The following is a 17,303-nucleotide window of genomic DNA, read 5'->3' on the forward strand; positions in this document are numbered from 1 at the left end:
AATTTGGCCCGCGGGCCAGAGTTTGACACCTATGTTCTAGAATTTCTAGGCAAAGCCAAGGGGGCAGGGTTTAGAGTTCAGAGTTCAGGGTTTAGAGTTCAGATGAGGTTCCTTCGAAGGGTGGCAAGACTCTGGATGGAGCATGAGGAGCTCAGTAAGTCAGGAAGGACTCTGCTTAGAGCTGCTTCTCCATCACATGAACAGGAGCCAGCTAGAGTGGTTCAGGTATCTAACCAGGACATATCCTGGCACCTCCTAGGTGAGGATGAGGTTAGTCCAACTAGCAGGAGATCCAGACCCAATAAGTGTCAAAGTTTTTGTGAAGTGAATGCATTATTCCACATAATAACATGAACTCGTTTGGCTTAATGAAAACCAACAAACCAGTTTATAAAGCACACCCTGACGTGTACTGGACAGTGAACCTGCTGGATGCGCTTCATGTTGGGTAATGCAGGTTGTGCCTCATATACTTAGCACCGAGGCTTTTCCAGGCAGCTGATTTCTATGTTTACTTTTGCTTTGCAAACCTTTTCAGCGTGTAAAGTTAGCGCGGCCTCAGCAGTAGTGTTAACGGCAAATGCGAATTCTTCTTTAACGGCAACATCATAAATGCAAAGTTTATGTCCACAGTGATGAATGACACACTCAGCATGTTTAAAAACTCCTTTACTCTCCAGTTAAAGTCGTGATGATGTGAGCTTTAGGAATTCATTAAAATACAAGTTATACATGATTTATAACCGAGGAGCTAAAACCTGCAAACGCACCAATGTGTTCAGCATGATAGGGAGATTTCTGCATCACAAGCTTTGCCAGCAGCTGTTTCTTTCACAAGTGCAGAGGATTTGAAGGCCGCAACACATCGATCAATAAGAGGCCTGATGGTGGAAGCCTTAACAAACAGCAGACTCACTACAAACATGCAGGTTCATGCACACTAAAGCAGCAGCGAGAGAAGAAAGTGACTTAAGGACTGCATGTTTCACACATTACTCCTTTAAATAAAGTAATCATAAAGCTATAACTGTACATTATATGTAACCATCTGCAATGCATTTATTGTATACATTGCAGATAGCTGTCCCAATATTTCCAGGCTCCACAGATGGCTTTCAAAAGCACATAGGAGGGGTGGAAAACAAACCCCAATCACTGGGTGTTTGCAGGGTGTTTAGGATGGATACCAAAAAATGCACAAATCATAAAATTTTAAAAATGTTCTTTAACCAAAGAAGAAAAGCTCCCCATTTCTATAATTCAAGGTGCATAACTAGCTCGAGTATTAACGTTTAGCAGCTTGGTTAGATGCCTGGATTATATCACAGAACTGTGGATAATTTTAAACAGAGTATTTAAATGTAAGTGCATAAAACTCATAAATGCCAATACTAAAACATGAAGGGAGGCGAGCTTTTAAGGGCAGCTTTTCTGCTTTTATCATGTGCTGTTTGGGACGATACCAGTCATTTCCCACAGCACGTGCCATCACACTGTGATGACCTGTCATTTTGACTTTCATTTAAATAAAAACATTATTGTGCCAATTGAACCCATGTGGGTTCTAGAGATTTATGATCTTTTCTAAAATGTGTAGTAACAGTACGTGGGATTATAGCAGTCATGCAGCGTATGTTGAGGTCTTTTATTCTGAAAGGAACAGGAAGAAGCTCTTTTTAGATATACGTTACATAGAGCAAAGCAGGTTTTGGTACAGACTGGGCAGCTTCATGAATAAAGTGCTCGTCTTAGGTCAATTTAAAAAATAGAATTTGCTGGCTGGAGTAGACACGGTATGATTTATGAAATAATAAATCAGAGGCAGGGATGTTTCTGAAACTTTCTTAGTCATAAAAATTATTCAGGAACTGCATAGTTAAATCTTTTACCTCACAGGGTATGAAACACAAAACTTCAGGAGCTTCTTTTCCAGCACATGTTCAAATTCTGATCTAGTCCCAACAAACTAAACATGAAGTCCATGATGTTTGTGTGGGACAACATGGGTGATGAGATTAATGCTAAAATGTAGATTGAATTTTTTTTGACATTGAGACAATTTAAGAAAAGGAACACAGCTTGCAGTTTTTTTTAACTTAATTCCATTTTCCCAACTTTTATAAGCAGAAGTAGAAGCTAAAGTTTGTTTTTATGCTGTTATGCGACATGTCAGCTGCTGCCGTGCCTGGAAATTATCTTTGAGTTCCAGCATCCTTGAGTCAGCACATCTGTTGGTGAGGTGTGTTTACGTTTGTGAACTGGAGCCAATAAAAATTTGGACAGTGCCTCAATATGTGGGGACACGAATAAAAATAATGTGTGGTCCCATTTAAAGTGTGACACCTTAAGACAGAAACCAGGTGAGGCGCAAACATGGAACCTGTGAATTGGCCTTCAAGCGGTTTCTGAATGCTGAGAAGCACCTGCAGCCATGCAACACTCCTACGACTCAGACAAAAACATGTCAACTTTGGTGACGCGGTCCAAACGGTTATAAAGAACACGTGAACACCAAGGATGATTCGGATTGGGCTTTTTAGAAACTTGTTCTGACACCGCTCACACAAAGTCAGGTAGGTGAAAGGAGAACTTTCATGTCATGACTTGTTTTGAGCAGACGCGCATCTCACATGGTGATATGAGCATTTAAAGTTTACCCAGAATGCACTTTTTGAAGTGAATTCTCTGGGGCGTCTGTTCCTCTACACTGCAGACATTAAAGTTGTGTTACTGAATACGATCTGAAACGCTAGGATGTATCACGAGATACTGAAGCTCAGAGATGTTTATAGAGCAGCGGTGTCAAACTCCAGGCCTCAAGGGTCGGTGTCCCTGGGTCAGCAGACCTGAATCAAATGATTACTTCATTACCAGGCCTCTGGAGAACTTTTTAGGAGGTAATTTATCCATTTAAATCAGCTGTGTTGGATCAAGGACACATCTAAAAACTGCAGGACACCGGCCCTCGAGGCCTGGAGTTCCCCACCCCTGTTGTTGTAGAGAAAAACAAATCTTACTTAAATAAAACCTTGATTGTGACACTCGTGGTGATTTGGTAGCAGTTTTTAAAAGAGATTAAATGTGATTTTCAGTCCTGAAGGTTTCATGTGGATATAATAAATACTGACACTTAAAAAGCCTTTAATTTAAAATCATCCCTTTTGTACTTTGAGGGCTGTAAAATTTGAAAAGATTCGCACTATGAAGGTAAAATTACGTATGGTTTTATTATAAATACCAACTTTCCTGTCATTGACAGTAATATGAAGAACCACTTGATGGAAGTTGACGGTTTGACGGCACTGGGGGAATTTTCTCAACTCTTTCCGCATCCCTCATCATTTTCTGTAAAAAAGCTGCACTACAGCTAAACCTTGACACACTGACAGACTGAAATAGGTGCGTCCCTCTAAATCACTCTGGGCCCTGGGCTTTTGAGAAGATGAGGGCTTTGAGTTCAAAAAGCCCGATTGGGTCATTGAAGCCACAATTGGAGTCATAAATAGACGTGCTATGAAAGGGTGACGGCTAAAATTGCTGCCTTGGTCCCTCAAAGCAGCGAACGTTCCTGGCCCGTTGAGCACTCAGCGCACAGACGGAGACATTTATAGAGAAGCAGATGAAGGAGTCAGCTTTTTTTTTTTACATTAATGGAGCCTGGAAATTGTCTGTCATTTATAAATTAAAATTCTAAAATCACTTCTTCTATAAATTTTCAATAAAGAGAAAAAAAGCAGATACGTAAAACGACAGGACAGAGCAGGAAAAGTGAATAATCCAAAGAGGATCTAAATGAACTTTAAATTTGCAAAGTTGAAGTGCAGGAAAGGAATGTGGCACAGACACCAAATACAGACACCAGCTGCCATAGTTGTACCTACTTTGTAGGGCTGCAGGTATGCAACGCCTTCAAGTGAGGCTTCCAGGTAGCAATGGAAACCGAGTTCTCATCAGCCGCATAACTACGCCAAACACACTGCATGCAGAATACACAAAAAAAATAGGTGGAAGGGAAAAATTAAAAGACCCCCCTCCCAGAAAAAAAACGATAAACAGACAGAAAAAAGGTAAAAAAAAACAAAACCAAAAGAAAAACAAGGCCCCAGAGGGAGTCAGGAGAAGAGGAGAAAAGAAAAGAAAGTAAAAAAAGAGCTGATTAGTGAAAACTAAAACACGGCTGTGTCACACGTCTGGGGTCGGCCGGCGGTCAGGCATGGATACATGCCTGTGGATAGGCAGGAGGCTCTCATAGTGCCGCCACGTGGCGTCCAGGTAGGGCCTGGTGCTGTCGGTGGAGTGATAACGCCACGCAGCCTGGTACAACATGGGGATGCACAGGATGAAGAGGAGGAGGAGGAGATGGGAGCATATGATGGACAAAAGGAAAAGGAAGCATGTGGGGAAATATACGAGGAGGTCAATGTGAGGTCAGCACCAGTGAAAGTCAGGATGAAACTAAAGGTGAGTGAAGATCAGGTAGCAGGACGGAGGGGATCGTTGGTGTTTCTGTGCTTTATACCATAGACTGTATAAAAAAGACAGACATACAGTGGGAGGAGTTTTCTCTGTAACTCAGCTCTTGATTTAACATCGCCGTGGTTCCTCAGACCCCAAAAAATAAACAAAAACAAAACAACCATCCCCCCAAATAACCCTGCCAGGCTTTCGGATTGTTTCAGACAATAAGCTCAGTAGGAAGGAAATGTTTTTGACACATTTAAACAATTGCTTTAATCCAAACTGGATTTCATCTGAAAGCTGATGACGAGTCCCAGGTATTTAACCCAGGATTGTCACGTTGGAGTTCGTTCCGGACATGTTGGCCTTGTTTGCGAGTTGTTGTCCCACCCTATCATCATGTCGTTTGTTAAGGTCATATAGGACGAGGACTGAATGTTGTTAGATCGTCTGGAAAGGGACCTCAGGACCGAATCATAGGTGGCAGATAGTTGGAGTTGTCGGACACCACTTCAGTTCAGTGGACAGAGATGCTTTCAGCCACCTACAACACTGACTCCTCATCAGCTTTAAAAACTGAAGAAGCCTTTGGAACGTCAAGAGATCATCTAGATTAGATGAGCTGAACAGACATTTCAAAGCATAAATAAAGTCACACAGTTTTTTTCTCCTTGTCATGAATCTTCCTTGGGCAGTGGTGGTTAGCACAGCTGCCTCACAGCAAAAAGGTCCTGAGTTCAATTCCACCATCATGCTGGGGTCTGTCACACCTATTGGTGTGAATGTGAGTGCGGATGGTTGTCTATGTGTTAGCCGTGGAACATCCCTCGGTTCCACCTGTGCTCGTAACGCCTGCTTTCAAAACGGCAAGAAAGGAAGAAAAACAGGAATCTGCAACCCAAATGGTGATCGCATGGTAGCCATGACCATCTTTTATATACAGTCTATGGCTATACTAGTAGGAGGTGAAAGAGATGATTGAGCTTTGAGAAGATGAGGAGAGAACTGGGCTGCACAGGGTGACGATATCTGCTTTTCACTGGGTTTCGTCGAGTCCACGAAGGAAAAGGACAAAGTGGAGAATGACAGTCGCTTATAGATTTTAACAACACTACAGTGGATTGAATCGTCAACGTTAACGTCTTCATTGTCCAGCCCAAAGCAGAGATATGTGTCAGAGACAAAAGAATAACAGGGTGTCTGTTTTACCTGGATGAGGTAGGCCGCTGGGTTTCTTCTCTTCTCAAAGTGCTTCTGTCTGTGCTGCTCCTGGACCTTCAGGGCAAAGCCTGAACCCAGAATACCCTGAAATGATATAAACAGCAATAAATACACACACCACAAATACACCATGATGTGGTTTCGTGCACTGGTAGCAGTGACTTAAAGAGAGTATCCTAGTGCTCCTGTGCAGGCTTCCAGAAGTCAGCCAATAAGAAGAGAGCAGGCAAGCGCTAAAACAGCTTGTTTCAGAGAACTTTTGTCCTCAAGTAGGAACATAATTCAATTTAATGACTGAATTACTGTGACTGGAAATTAACTGAATGTTCTATTACAACAATACAACAATAATTATTATTATAAACTGCAATAATAAGGTTGTAAATTTACATTAAAAAAGAAGCAAATTTCATAAAAAAGGAAACTTTATGAGAGAAAAAAAATGAAAACCTGTTACAGAAAACTGATTCATAAAAAAAGAATAACTTACAGCTGGCAAGGCAAAGAAGGAGATGCCGAGGAGGGCGAACCCCGCGGACAGCATCCGCCCCGTCCACGTCTTTGGCGTCTTGTCTCCGTAGCCGATGGTTGTCAGGGTGATCTGTGAAAACAATGATTATTATCAGGGCCTGATGGATGCTCATATGCAGCCCCTGGCTGTTTAAACAGGGAACTTTTAAACAAATGTTATATTTAAAATTAAAACTTGTGCTGTATCAGAACTTGCAAGTGACCTGGTAACGCTGAGGTTGTCTATGACTTATCTAAACATCTACAAGCTATTAGTAGTTTTTTTATTTAACAGTAAGACGTCATTAGTTGGAAATTATAAAGTCATGTGGAATACCTATACCTATATCTACCTATATGAGACCTGTTTTTAAAGGCATCTTTTAAAGGTTGTAGGACAGAAACTGGTTTCATCTTTTTGTTTGTGCCTCAGGCAGCTTTTGCAGTTTTGGTGAAATGGTCCTTTAAGTGATATTAAAAGGGGTTATTTGGTTAGTAGACTTGAATGAAAATGCATCCTCTGCTTTACTTACACCAATCTATTAAGACTGCTTTTATTTCTGTCAGACTGCTCAGTGTTAAATGTCTTCTAGTACGCATCGCTCCATTGTATTTGCATCTTTTTCCCTTTTGCATACAGCCTGATTTTCTCCATACAGAGACATGATTTTAAATGATGCCTTCAAGCACTGCAATCACATCTGAATGATTAAACCTGCGCAGAGGCTTTAACGGGCGTCAGTCTGTGCGGCCTTGGTTCCAAGAACGCTGCTGAAAGCCGGCGGCTCAAATGTTTATTCTGCCTTATCTGAAAAAATAAAGTTTTCTAAGGCACCGAATGTGCACTCCTCTTGTCCTTTATGTGTGCAAAGACCTACCGAGCATCTGATGATGTTGTGCAGATATACACGGAGAGGGCGTTTTGACAATATGAAACCTCAGATTCAATGAAAATGGGACTCAAACATCTCGATGTCAGCAAGTGAAGTTTTAATAGAATTAAAAGAGTTAATTGCAGTAATGATTTAAGTTGATGGTACTTAGTGCATCAAAATATGACTGCTGGATAAAAGCATTCTCATGTATTCAACAAAAGCCTGAAAAGGAGCATTTAATGAAGTGTATTCACCATTTAATGACAGGGGCAGATGTATCTGGCCGTGGACTGAAACTGGCAGAAAAACCTTACTTGGCTTTATTACTGTGCCAGTTTTATCTGCCCATCTGTACAGATATCCATCCATCTACCTCTTTGATTTGGAAGCCTGAACATTTTTCATTCAGGCTCTGATTACCATTCATGACAAAGGCTATTTTACACCATTATGAATTTCTGAGCCGGATTAATAATGGTGTTTAACGGAGCCGTGCAGGACTAATGTTTATGGACGGCTGTTGGTGCTCAGAGGCAGAGCTGAACAGGAGATAATAACAGCAAGGATTCTGCTTTTCTGCATCCAGAGCACGACACACTCATCTGAAAATACTCAGAGTAAAACCTGTACTCTGCTGATGTCCAAGAAAGTCTAACTCAGGAGGGTCAGGTGGCTGCAGAGATTGGCTGACAGCTGCTAAAAAAATCATTTCTATCAGGGCTTTTTACTAAAGTACAGAAATTCCTCCAAACTCACCGTGCCCCACCACAAGGCATCCGCATACGTAGCAAACTCATTGTTGAACTTATTCTCCACAAGGTAGACAAGGAACGAAGAGAAGATGAGGACCAAGAAGCCGATGTACCAGGCGGTTACCAGTTCCTGCAGAAGTCAAAGAGGTCATTCAGAGTTTAATGGTGGAAAAAGGAGCATTTATTTAATGCACATCGACCTAAAACCACTTTTCTCTGAACACTGAAGTCAGAAACAGAAATAAAATAATGACGTGATAGGTCACGACCCTTTACAGAACCTTCCTCTGATGCAGTCACTTATTGGTTTAGACATAAATATGATAAAACACTGCGACCAACTTCCTGATGTGCTGCTAAAACAGCTGCTGAACTGCCTGCTCTGAACTCTACAAGACCTCTGAATGTGCCCAGTGTTACCTGCAAATCAGGGACTGCAGCTAATCTGACTCATTGCTCTGCTCGAACAACGCTGTAGGAACACAGCTGTGCTGGTGTACACTTTATCAGGAACATTTAGGTAGGTGATGAATGCTCATGAAACCCTCTGTGACCTCAAAATAGCAAGGAAGAGCAATCAAACTATCATGCAAGATTAGTCTACTAGCTTAAAAATAAATAAATACTGCATTTAATCGCCTATTTAATCGCAATTTATGACAGTATGTTTGCACTGAAGCACCGCAGCAATTTCCTAATGTTGTAAACCTGCTCAACATTTGGCAATAAAACCCTTTCTGATTCTGATTCTGATAACATTTCATCTTTAACACCTTTAATTGTTTTAATCGTATAAACATAGCGTTACAGAAACATCTTGAGATTCCCTGAAGCTTGATCAGAAGCTTGATCTGCAGATGCCCTCCTCGCCTACCTTGCTGTGTGCGTAGACTACAGAGCCCAACAGCTTCCAGGTGCCTCCCCTTCGGTCCATTCGCACCATTCGTAGGATCTGCAGGAAACGCAGGCTTCGCAGGACTGACGTGGCAAAGATGTTGCCCTGGCTACCTGCTGACACCACCGCCACTGACGCTATCAGCACTATGATGTCTGGAATGAAAACACAAAACGACGGCTTACCAGCAGAAGAGGATACAATTCTTTATGAAGCTGCCTTTAAAATGATCTGCACTGATAAATATGTGTTTTCAAACAGAAATAATCTATACAAAGCTACACTATACAGACAAATCTGCTGGGTCACCAACACACTACACCTACAGGAGCTGCCTTGCTACAGGAACCAGGCCGTGAAGCTCCTGGCATGCCAGAGGAAGACGACCACAAAAAGATCAGAAAAACTTGAAATACAGTTTTTATTATGGTGGATTATGAAAACTGATTTTGATGCTAATGCTAGCTGAAGTTTGGACCTCTGCAGTTACTGAGTCAACAGAGCATTATTCATGTTTATGCACTTTACCTTCTCTGTGCTTGATTTTATACACCTGTGACTGAAACACTTGAATTCAAAGGCTCAGAGGTGTGCACCAACACTTGTGCACAGAGTCTATATTTAAAGAAAAAATTTTAACCGAGGGAAAGTTGGCAGAACCGGACTTCCACAGAGTCATAATAAAACATCAGCAGTGCTGAAAGTGGACACACAGAGACCACCTGGAAGTGTAGTTTTTGGTATTTATGGGTGGTGCCAGAGAACTTTATGATCCCAGAAAGGCTTCCCGACTGTGCATTATAACCCTGGAGGCCAGCTTGGCATAAGTTGACCTGCTGTCAGATCTATTTACTGGAGATATATATTACTGTAATACTAAAATTGATTAAATATTCAATATTACTAATATCTGAATGGACTCGAATATACACGCCACATGCCTCTAACGGCCTGTGGAGTGAATCTTACTTGCTTCGGGGTGCCTTGCTTCACTGCCTTCCTTCCATAAACGGTCAGCTACGTAAACATGAAACAAGAGCTCAGAAATTGAGTTTTTTAATTACTAATTTCAACACTCAGCTCGCTGTCGGGCTAGCGATTTTCTGAGCCCTGTATCTGATTGAGGAATCACTCATCTTTGGAAAAGAGAGTTTATTACAGAGAAATGGCTCTTTCCTAAATAAAAGCTATACTATCCGCTTCTTCTGGGCTATATTCTCAGCAGCATATTGTAGCGGGTCAGGGCTGTTCGGGGTTCTGTTTGTACAGTTATGTTTTGTTTATGTTGCCATAGTGACGGGTGACGCCCTCTCGCTGCGACGGTGTGTCCTTCCGGGGTCAGAGGGGGCCCTGTGTGTTGTTGTTGCTGTGCGGTTGCCGCGCTGAGCAGTTAGCTAGCGGCAGTGTTCTTCTGCAGATGTCAATAAACGGCTGTGCTCCCTGGCTAGCTCACGGGAAGCAAGACCAAACGATACCTCCGTCTCTTCGTTGTCTGAGCTCGCCACATTGGTGTCAGAAGTGGGATGATGGTGGCACCCCATGTTCTGACCCGAGTGACTTTCCCCCCGCCGGTCGTGACCGGCCGATGCGCCAAAAGAAGGCACCTGGACATTTGCAGGACTTTGTGTGGGGTAATGGGGTCGTCGGGGACGACTGACCCCTTAGGTGGGGGCTATGTAGCTGGTCAGGGCTATTCGGGGTTCTGTTTGTACTGTTATGTTTTATTTATGTTGCTATAGTGACGGGTGACGCCCTCTCGCTGCGACGGTGTGTCCTTCCGGGGTCAGAGGGCGCCCTGTGTGTTGTTGTTGTTGTTGTTGCTATGCCGTTGCCGCGCTGAGCAGTTAGCTAGTGGCAGTGTTCTTCTGCAGCATGCATGCTTGTTGTTTTTGTCTGCTTCCACTTGTCTTTGCACTAGGATGATGTCTGCGTAAATGTGCAGTCATATTCGTTGTGCTCCCACTAGTGCTGTCAGCGTTAATCTCGTTGAAATGACGTTAACGCCACAACACGGCAAATCTCCGTTAACGAGCTACCCCTGCGTGGGGCTAGACGGCCAACACGTTAACGAGCTAACTGCGCTAACACACTAGTTCCCACCCATGTAATTGAGCATTGCGTGGCACATCCAACATACTGTTTTACTTTAGTCCATGACGCGCTTACCTTCAGGGTCATACCTCACATGAAAACCAAAATAATTCCAAACGCCAGATCTGAATGAGGTTGGGGGAGGTTCAATTTGCCATGTTGCAAGGAGAGCTTAACTTCTGTCTCGCTAGCTTGCCCTGCGCTCTTCCTTCTGACGATGCTGTCTGTGTTGAGCGCTCAGTGGATCTGCGCTCGACAGTGCAGCCTAGGCGGAGTAGTCAAACGCAGATTCACTGAGCGCTCAACACAGACAGCATCGTCAGAAGGAAAGTTGATAAAATAAATTACAAATTTTGTATTGTTCGATACATATGCGTACCGAACCGAAAGCACTGTATCGAACGGTTCAATATCGATAAGAGTATCGTTGCACCCCTAGCGATTATGTGTAGTGATTTATGTGTACGTTCTGTGTGCACTCAAAAAATAAGAAAACTGGCTCTCAGAAAAAACACGACTATTTCCCTCATCTCATTGACAGCTCCAAAAAAAAGCAGAAAAGAAAACAGAAGCAAGTATATCTTGTTGTTATTGATCTTAACGTGAAACCATCCTATCAAAATTCATTCTCATCTGAACGCCAGTTAGACGGTTCGACGTCTATCATGCAGCAGCAATAACAGTAAGTCAGCGTTGTCATCTCTCGCTGCTCACTGCAGTAAATCAGCCCAACAAAGGCTCCATATTACTGGAGATGACATAATCTGCCACAGGCATCAACAGCACAATAGCAGCCTATGGCCTCTTCCTATACAGAGTATATGCTGATTTAAGTTGCCTGGCTACTGCATCGATCTGCTGTTTACACAAACACAGCAGAGGGAGAGGTAATTGGCTAAAACAGTGCTCTGCTGTATATCTGAAAGCAGAGCTCACACTTCTGCTTTGTTTCCTTTTAATTTCCCATAAGAGCATAAAAACTGTGACAGACGTAAACACGGGCACAGAGAGGCAGACGCACACAGATCTGACTCTGTGCAGAGGAAGTTCACACAAAGCACAGCGAGCACATGAATAACACCAAACCCACAAAGAGCACAGACAAATAAGACCTCGTCCAACTCAAAAAAAACCCCCCAAATCTCCCCGTCTCTTCCATCTCGGCGATGCTCCGCGTTAAACTCTACACCCGGGCCGTGCTATTTTACTTCACTGTGTACGAGAGGATTTCCCTTCTGTCCTTCAGTTGAACCCATTTTTTTAAAAGAGAGAATGTTTGTTGAGGTGAAGCTGATGGTCGTATAAATAAACAGATCAGTTGACCCACAGTGGGGAGAGGAAGAGAAAGGGGAAAGGTCATGAGCAGCAGCGGCATTACAAATACATTAAAGGGGCACCAGCAGAGCTCGCCGACTTTGAAGGTGCTCAGAGGAAAGTAAAAAAAACAAAAAAACCCCACAAAGAATCCAAAGATTTAAATCAGTCCAGCTGACTCTACACAGGCATTCAGCCCTACAGACAGCACATCTCACGATAGCTCCCCAACAGTGAAGTCAAAAATGTAGGAACATTTTCACTCATCACACATCCATTCATCAATCCGCTTGTCCAGATCTGGGTTTCTGAGGAGCTGCCCAAACCGCCCGCCCAAAACACACTTGTACATGGACTAAATGGCCTGTAACATCAGGCCAGATACACTGTACTACTGAAGCACTTCCCTACAGGTTAAACCAAAGGATGCAAACACATGTAGACTGGTTGGACAAACTCCTATCCTCACTTATCCTTAAATATCATTCCAGGTCCAGTGTTCCACAACCAGGATAGAAATTGTGTATTTCAGTCTGAGTTTTTCACAAACCAACTTCTTCCCAGTTTAGAACTTAAAGACGGCAAAGAGCTCAGCTTCTCAATGAAACTACACAGACCGGTGGGCGGCCTCCCATTTTTAAACACCTCCACTGCAAAGCTGCACTTTCTGCAGATTTTTAAAAACTTTAGACATTGATAGCATGTAAGGGCAAGCAGGACCAGCAACAGCAAGTGCACATATGCAGAACATATTCAGTTTCCAGAACAGATCCGAATGCAAACCTGCAGAGTTGATGGTTGATATGATCAAATTGTGATGAATGATCACAATTTGAAGGTCTTCATTTGAAACACAGTGTTCTGAGCTTCAGGCAAAACTTCACACGAAAGAATGTGAGCGTGAAACCAGACAAACACAAGAAAGCTGCATATTATGACAGTCCATCCTCAGGCGCATCATTCAGATGCATCTCCATAAGGGCCGAGCCATGTGCATCACAGCCACCATGGAGTCATTTACTCAGGCTGTCAGCGGACATGGTTCCTTTAACCCCCGGGGAGTCTTTGGTCTTTTAAATGACTCACAGGGACAAATCACCTGTTCACACCAGTTAAAGCGATGCTAGTTTTCATTCCCGCTTCATTTGCGAGTTAATGTTGGTCGCTCTGAAGTCACAGACTAACACATCTTTAGATCACGCTGGTTAAAACGTCATATCAACATGAAGATTCTGCACGCGGTGCTTATTCTGAGCACAGAAACTTCCTTTGGCGTTCGGCTGTTTTGGCATCAACATGCCGCCGTACGGCTCCAGTGAAGCTGCTTGATCGCGAGTAATTAGGGAGCCCTGCTGCCACAAATAAACTGGTTAACAGAATTTCCACTGGGCACGATGCAGCAGCCAAAGTGAAAAGAAAAAAAGAACTGCTTAAAGGACTCCACAGAAGAAGAAGAAATGATTTAACTTCTGGGCCAAAAGTAACAGCAAAAGGAAGAACATTTTAAATGAGTTCAGCTGGAGGCTGTATTATTTTTAGATATTCAGACCAGGATATCTTATTATTCTAGCATTATTAAAGCATTTTAATGTAAGACAGATCAGTCAGATCCCGTGCATCCATTAAAGTAAATGTTGCTCGAGTTTAAAAAGTACTATCAGCAAAAGTATAAAAACTAAAAGCACTCATGTTTACAAGATTAATATTTTTATTACACTTACAGAGCAGCTTAAAATGGAAATACTCAAGTATAAATACCTAAACTGACTCCTGAATGATTTTCAGGAGTCAGACAGGTTTACTTTCCCCAGGTTGTGCAAATGTTAGCATGACAGTACCATCACCCTAGTGTTCTTCTCTAAATGTGTGTTGAACTCTGTAAATGTTTTAACTATCTGCGCAAATATCAGTGGTTAATACAGCATACAGATTTTTCCTGTCTGTATAAAAGCTAATCTGTCCTGTAGCTTTTACAGAGTTTTCTAAATCCAGGATTAAAGAAAAGGGAAAATACATTTGTGTTCTTCAAGGTTGGATACAAATAAATCATTCGTAAGATTCACCGCTGTCTGGATGAGCTCACTTTCTACACCTTTAGGCACTTTCAAACTATCACACAAATATGCACAGAGTTTGTTTAGAATCACTGAAGTAAAAACAAGCCCTCCTGTTTCCATCTACAACCACTTATGTTTGACATGGCTCTAGAAGAACATCAGCACATAACCGAGCTGACATCACTGATAGGACACCGAGTCAGAAACGGAGATAATTGGATGGAGGCTGGTTGCAAAGTGGCTTGCAGGTGTGCAGCACCTGTGTGAAGGCTAAAGTAGCATATACAGTGCAACCTACCTGAGATTTGGTAGCTGTAGGCTGACTTCATGGCCTACCTGAACCAACACTATGATCAATTAAAGGTCACTGACCCTACATATCATACTCAAGGAGATGTTGCATAAAACGGCACTCAAAGCTACTCACATTTTTCTCTTTCCACTAAAGACATGATCCACTTTAAGTCTTGCCATTCTCAAGGCTTTCAGCATCTCTGAAGTCAAATTAATTCATGATAATCCTAACAATAATCCTGGCGATACAGCAATGCCCAGACTGAGGAAAGACTGAGCTACACAACCAGTTTCACTTCATTTAACCTGCCAGGGGCTAAACTTGGCATAAACCAGGAGTTTGCTCATTTAGAAATCTTCATATAGAGAAATAACTGCAGTCATGGCAGAAAAAAATCAACAACAACAACAACAAAAAAGTTTTGCCAGTAGCACAAATTCTGTGTTTCATAAATCCTTGAACAGCATTAATCTATGAATCTGGTTTTCCTGCAGTTCTCTGTAGCAGGCTGGATATCTGCTTCATTCCTGCCTTATCAGAGCTCCACACTAAAACCATCCTCAAAGACCAGCTGCTTCAAAGATCCAGGAGTAATCTGGTAACAATCTGTGCATTTTCCAGCTTGTCCTGTGACATTTTATACCATGCTACAAGTAAAAAGTGATAATTAGTCACTGACATTAGGTGAGAAATTCACATTATTTTATACATTTATCCCACAAGTATTTTACTGCCATGACAGTTACGTCAGCTTCTGCTACCCAGCGTTCAGTCTCCAAACCGGCCACAGTGGGAGCTGGTTCAATGGAGGACTAAACCAGAGCTGGTTCTGCACTGGTTTAGTGGGAAGAGCTACCAATATTTCCGATTCAGTCACACTAACACAAAGAAATCACCCACTATCACTCTGAAATCTTAAAATCCAAACGTTTTTCTGCAAATGATGGAGAATAATTGCCGTCATGCTCTGGAGTTAAAGTCGATGTCTGTGCACAGAAACTAAAATTAGTATAATAAAAGTTGTAATACGACCAAAACTACACACAGACGCAGACAGAGTCATTTTATACTGCAGCACAGTCACAGGGTTTCTCTCTGTAGGGATGTGCGTTATGATTCAGCTCCATTTATCCTTCAAATCCTTTCTTTTACTTTCTCACTTTATTATTTTTCCACGCTCGCCATCACACGCCGTCGTCTTCTCCATTTCTCCTTATCTCTTACTTATATTTCACTCTTCTTTTGCTCGCTCCCCCGTCAGTGCTGAACAGTGACGACCGGAGCTTGCGACGCACTCGCTGACCTCGGAGCCCTGCTCTCCCTCCCTGCGAGCGCCCTACTGTACTTTGAAAGAAGCAGCAGAGCGATCCTTGTCTAAACAGTGGAAAGAATAAAAGGCAGTTAATGCAACCTCATTACGTAAATGCTCTCTGCGCTTATGAGGCCTGACCACAGCTGAAAATGACACCAGCAGACTTTGGTCAATAGCATGCCATGGGCTGCATTCACAGAGAGGACGCAGAGCGGTCCGCTAGAGGGCAACTGTAGGGTGAAACAATGAGAAGGGAATGGCTTTGTAGCTGGAAAACAAAACCTTTAAGCAGCGAATTAATCACCCAAAAAAAAAGAAAAAAGAAAGGCGTGGCCCAAAGACTCACCGATGACACAAAAGGGCTTCCTGGCAAAGCGCAGCCGACCCTGCCATCCTCTGTAGCGACAGCAGCATCCCGCTGACCAGATACGGATGATGAATTCCAACCCGAACACCACAATCATCACAAACTCCTGTTGGAAGCATAGAAACAACAGTTGTTTTGGAAGCGTGTTGATGATGGCAACAGAGAGCATTAATCTGGTTTTCCAGGGATTAAATCAAACACAGTTAAGCCAGTGGATATATTAGACAGGAAGTAAACAGTTATGCACCAAATACACTGGCAAAGAGAGAAGCAGATGTAAGGACCAGAACAAATGTGCCTGACAGTCCGGGTCATGGTTGGACTGAGGAGAGACAAACTTCCAGGTTGTTGGTGGAGCGCGGCTGATGTGTATAAAAGAAAGACACAGCATAGTTTTGGCTCAGTATTTTAACATCAGGCTCTGGGAACTGAGCAACTGGTCTCCACAGAGACTCAAAAGTCAAGCCAGTGTAAAAATGCCACAAAGTGCAGTTCCTGTAATGTCCACTTGAGGCTGTCTCCTGACGTGAGTCGATCAACGTAGACTTCAATGTTAAAAAGTCCAATTTTACAGCAGAAGTAAACAGGTTTACAGCCTGGTATACAAACAGAGCTTTGATCTCTACAGCTGATTTCTCCCTTCATAACAACTGAATTATTTTTTTTAACAGTGTTTCAATATCAGAATCTGACATTGTTTCAATGTCAGATTCTGATATTGTTTCAATGTCAACAGTATTAGAAAATATAACGTCGAATCAATGTCAGGTTTCAACATTGATTCAAAATCAAAACCTGACGTTGTTTCAATATTAAAAAAGGGTGCAAGAGTGACGTTAGGTCAACGTTAGGGTCAACGTTGATTCAATGACATCACCTGATATTGACAATGTTTCCTTGCTATCTGGCTTGACGTTAGGCACTGTTGGGGGTGTGGTAGGTCGTATCTTGGCTGTTACTCGTATGCTGGGCTTTACCTTTGCTAAATGAACCAGTGAACTGGACCTCTGGACTCTGCTGTTAGTGCTTTTTGGAGCTTTTTAATGCACTTACTTGACCTGTTGTGCTTTTAATGGTACGAAGCGACTGTCCGAGAAGTCTCCTTCACTTCAATTCAGTTCTAATATTATTTCATTACTTAGCACTGATGCTAGCC

General features: G+C 42.5%; 1 protein-coding gene across 10 annotated transcripts in view; it reads right to left on the minus strand.

Moving 5' to 3' along the window:
• Positions 1-17,303, minus strand: part of kcnq5b (potassium voltage-gated channel, KQT-like subfamily, member 5b) — a 149,008-nt gene that overhangs the window by 17,854 nt on the left and 113,851 nt on the right. For 7 of the 10 annotated variants that reach the window (XM_080880476.1, XM_080880470.1, XM_080880468.1 and 4 more), the window contains exons 3-8: positions 16,127-16,253; positions 8,691-8,866; positions 7,821-7,946; positions 6,170-6,280; positions 5,668-5,763; positions 3,882-3,976 (exon numbers count right to left, since the gene is read on the minus strand). In XM_080880476.1, coding sequence (XP_080736602.1) covers positions 3,882-3,976; positions 5,668-5,763; positions 6,170-6,280; positions 7,821-7,946; positions 8,691-8,866; positions 16,127-16,253 — 731 coding nt within the window. Of the gene's footprint in view, positions 1-3,881; positions 3,977-4,225; positions 4,315-5,667; positions 5,764-6,169; positions 6,281-7,820; positions 7,947-8,690; positions 8,867-16,126; positions 16,254-17,303 lie in introns of all 10 variants that reach the window. The other 3 variants (XM_080880474.1, XM_080880469.1, XM_080880471.1) reach the window with 1 other exon arrangement.

The sequence above is a fragment of the Rhamphochromis sp. 'chilingali' genome (genome assembly GCF_963969265.1).
Source record: "Rhamphochromis sp. 'chilingali' genome assembly, chromosome: 4".
Taxonomy (NCBI): Eukaryota; Metazoa; Chordata; class Actinopteri; order Cichliformes; family Cichlidae; genus Rhamphochromis; species Rhamphochromis sp. 'chilingali'.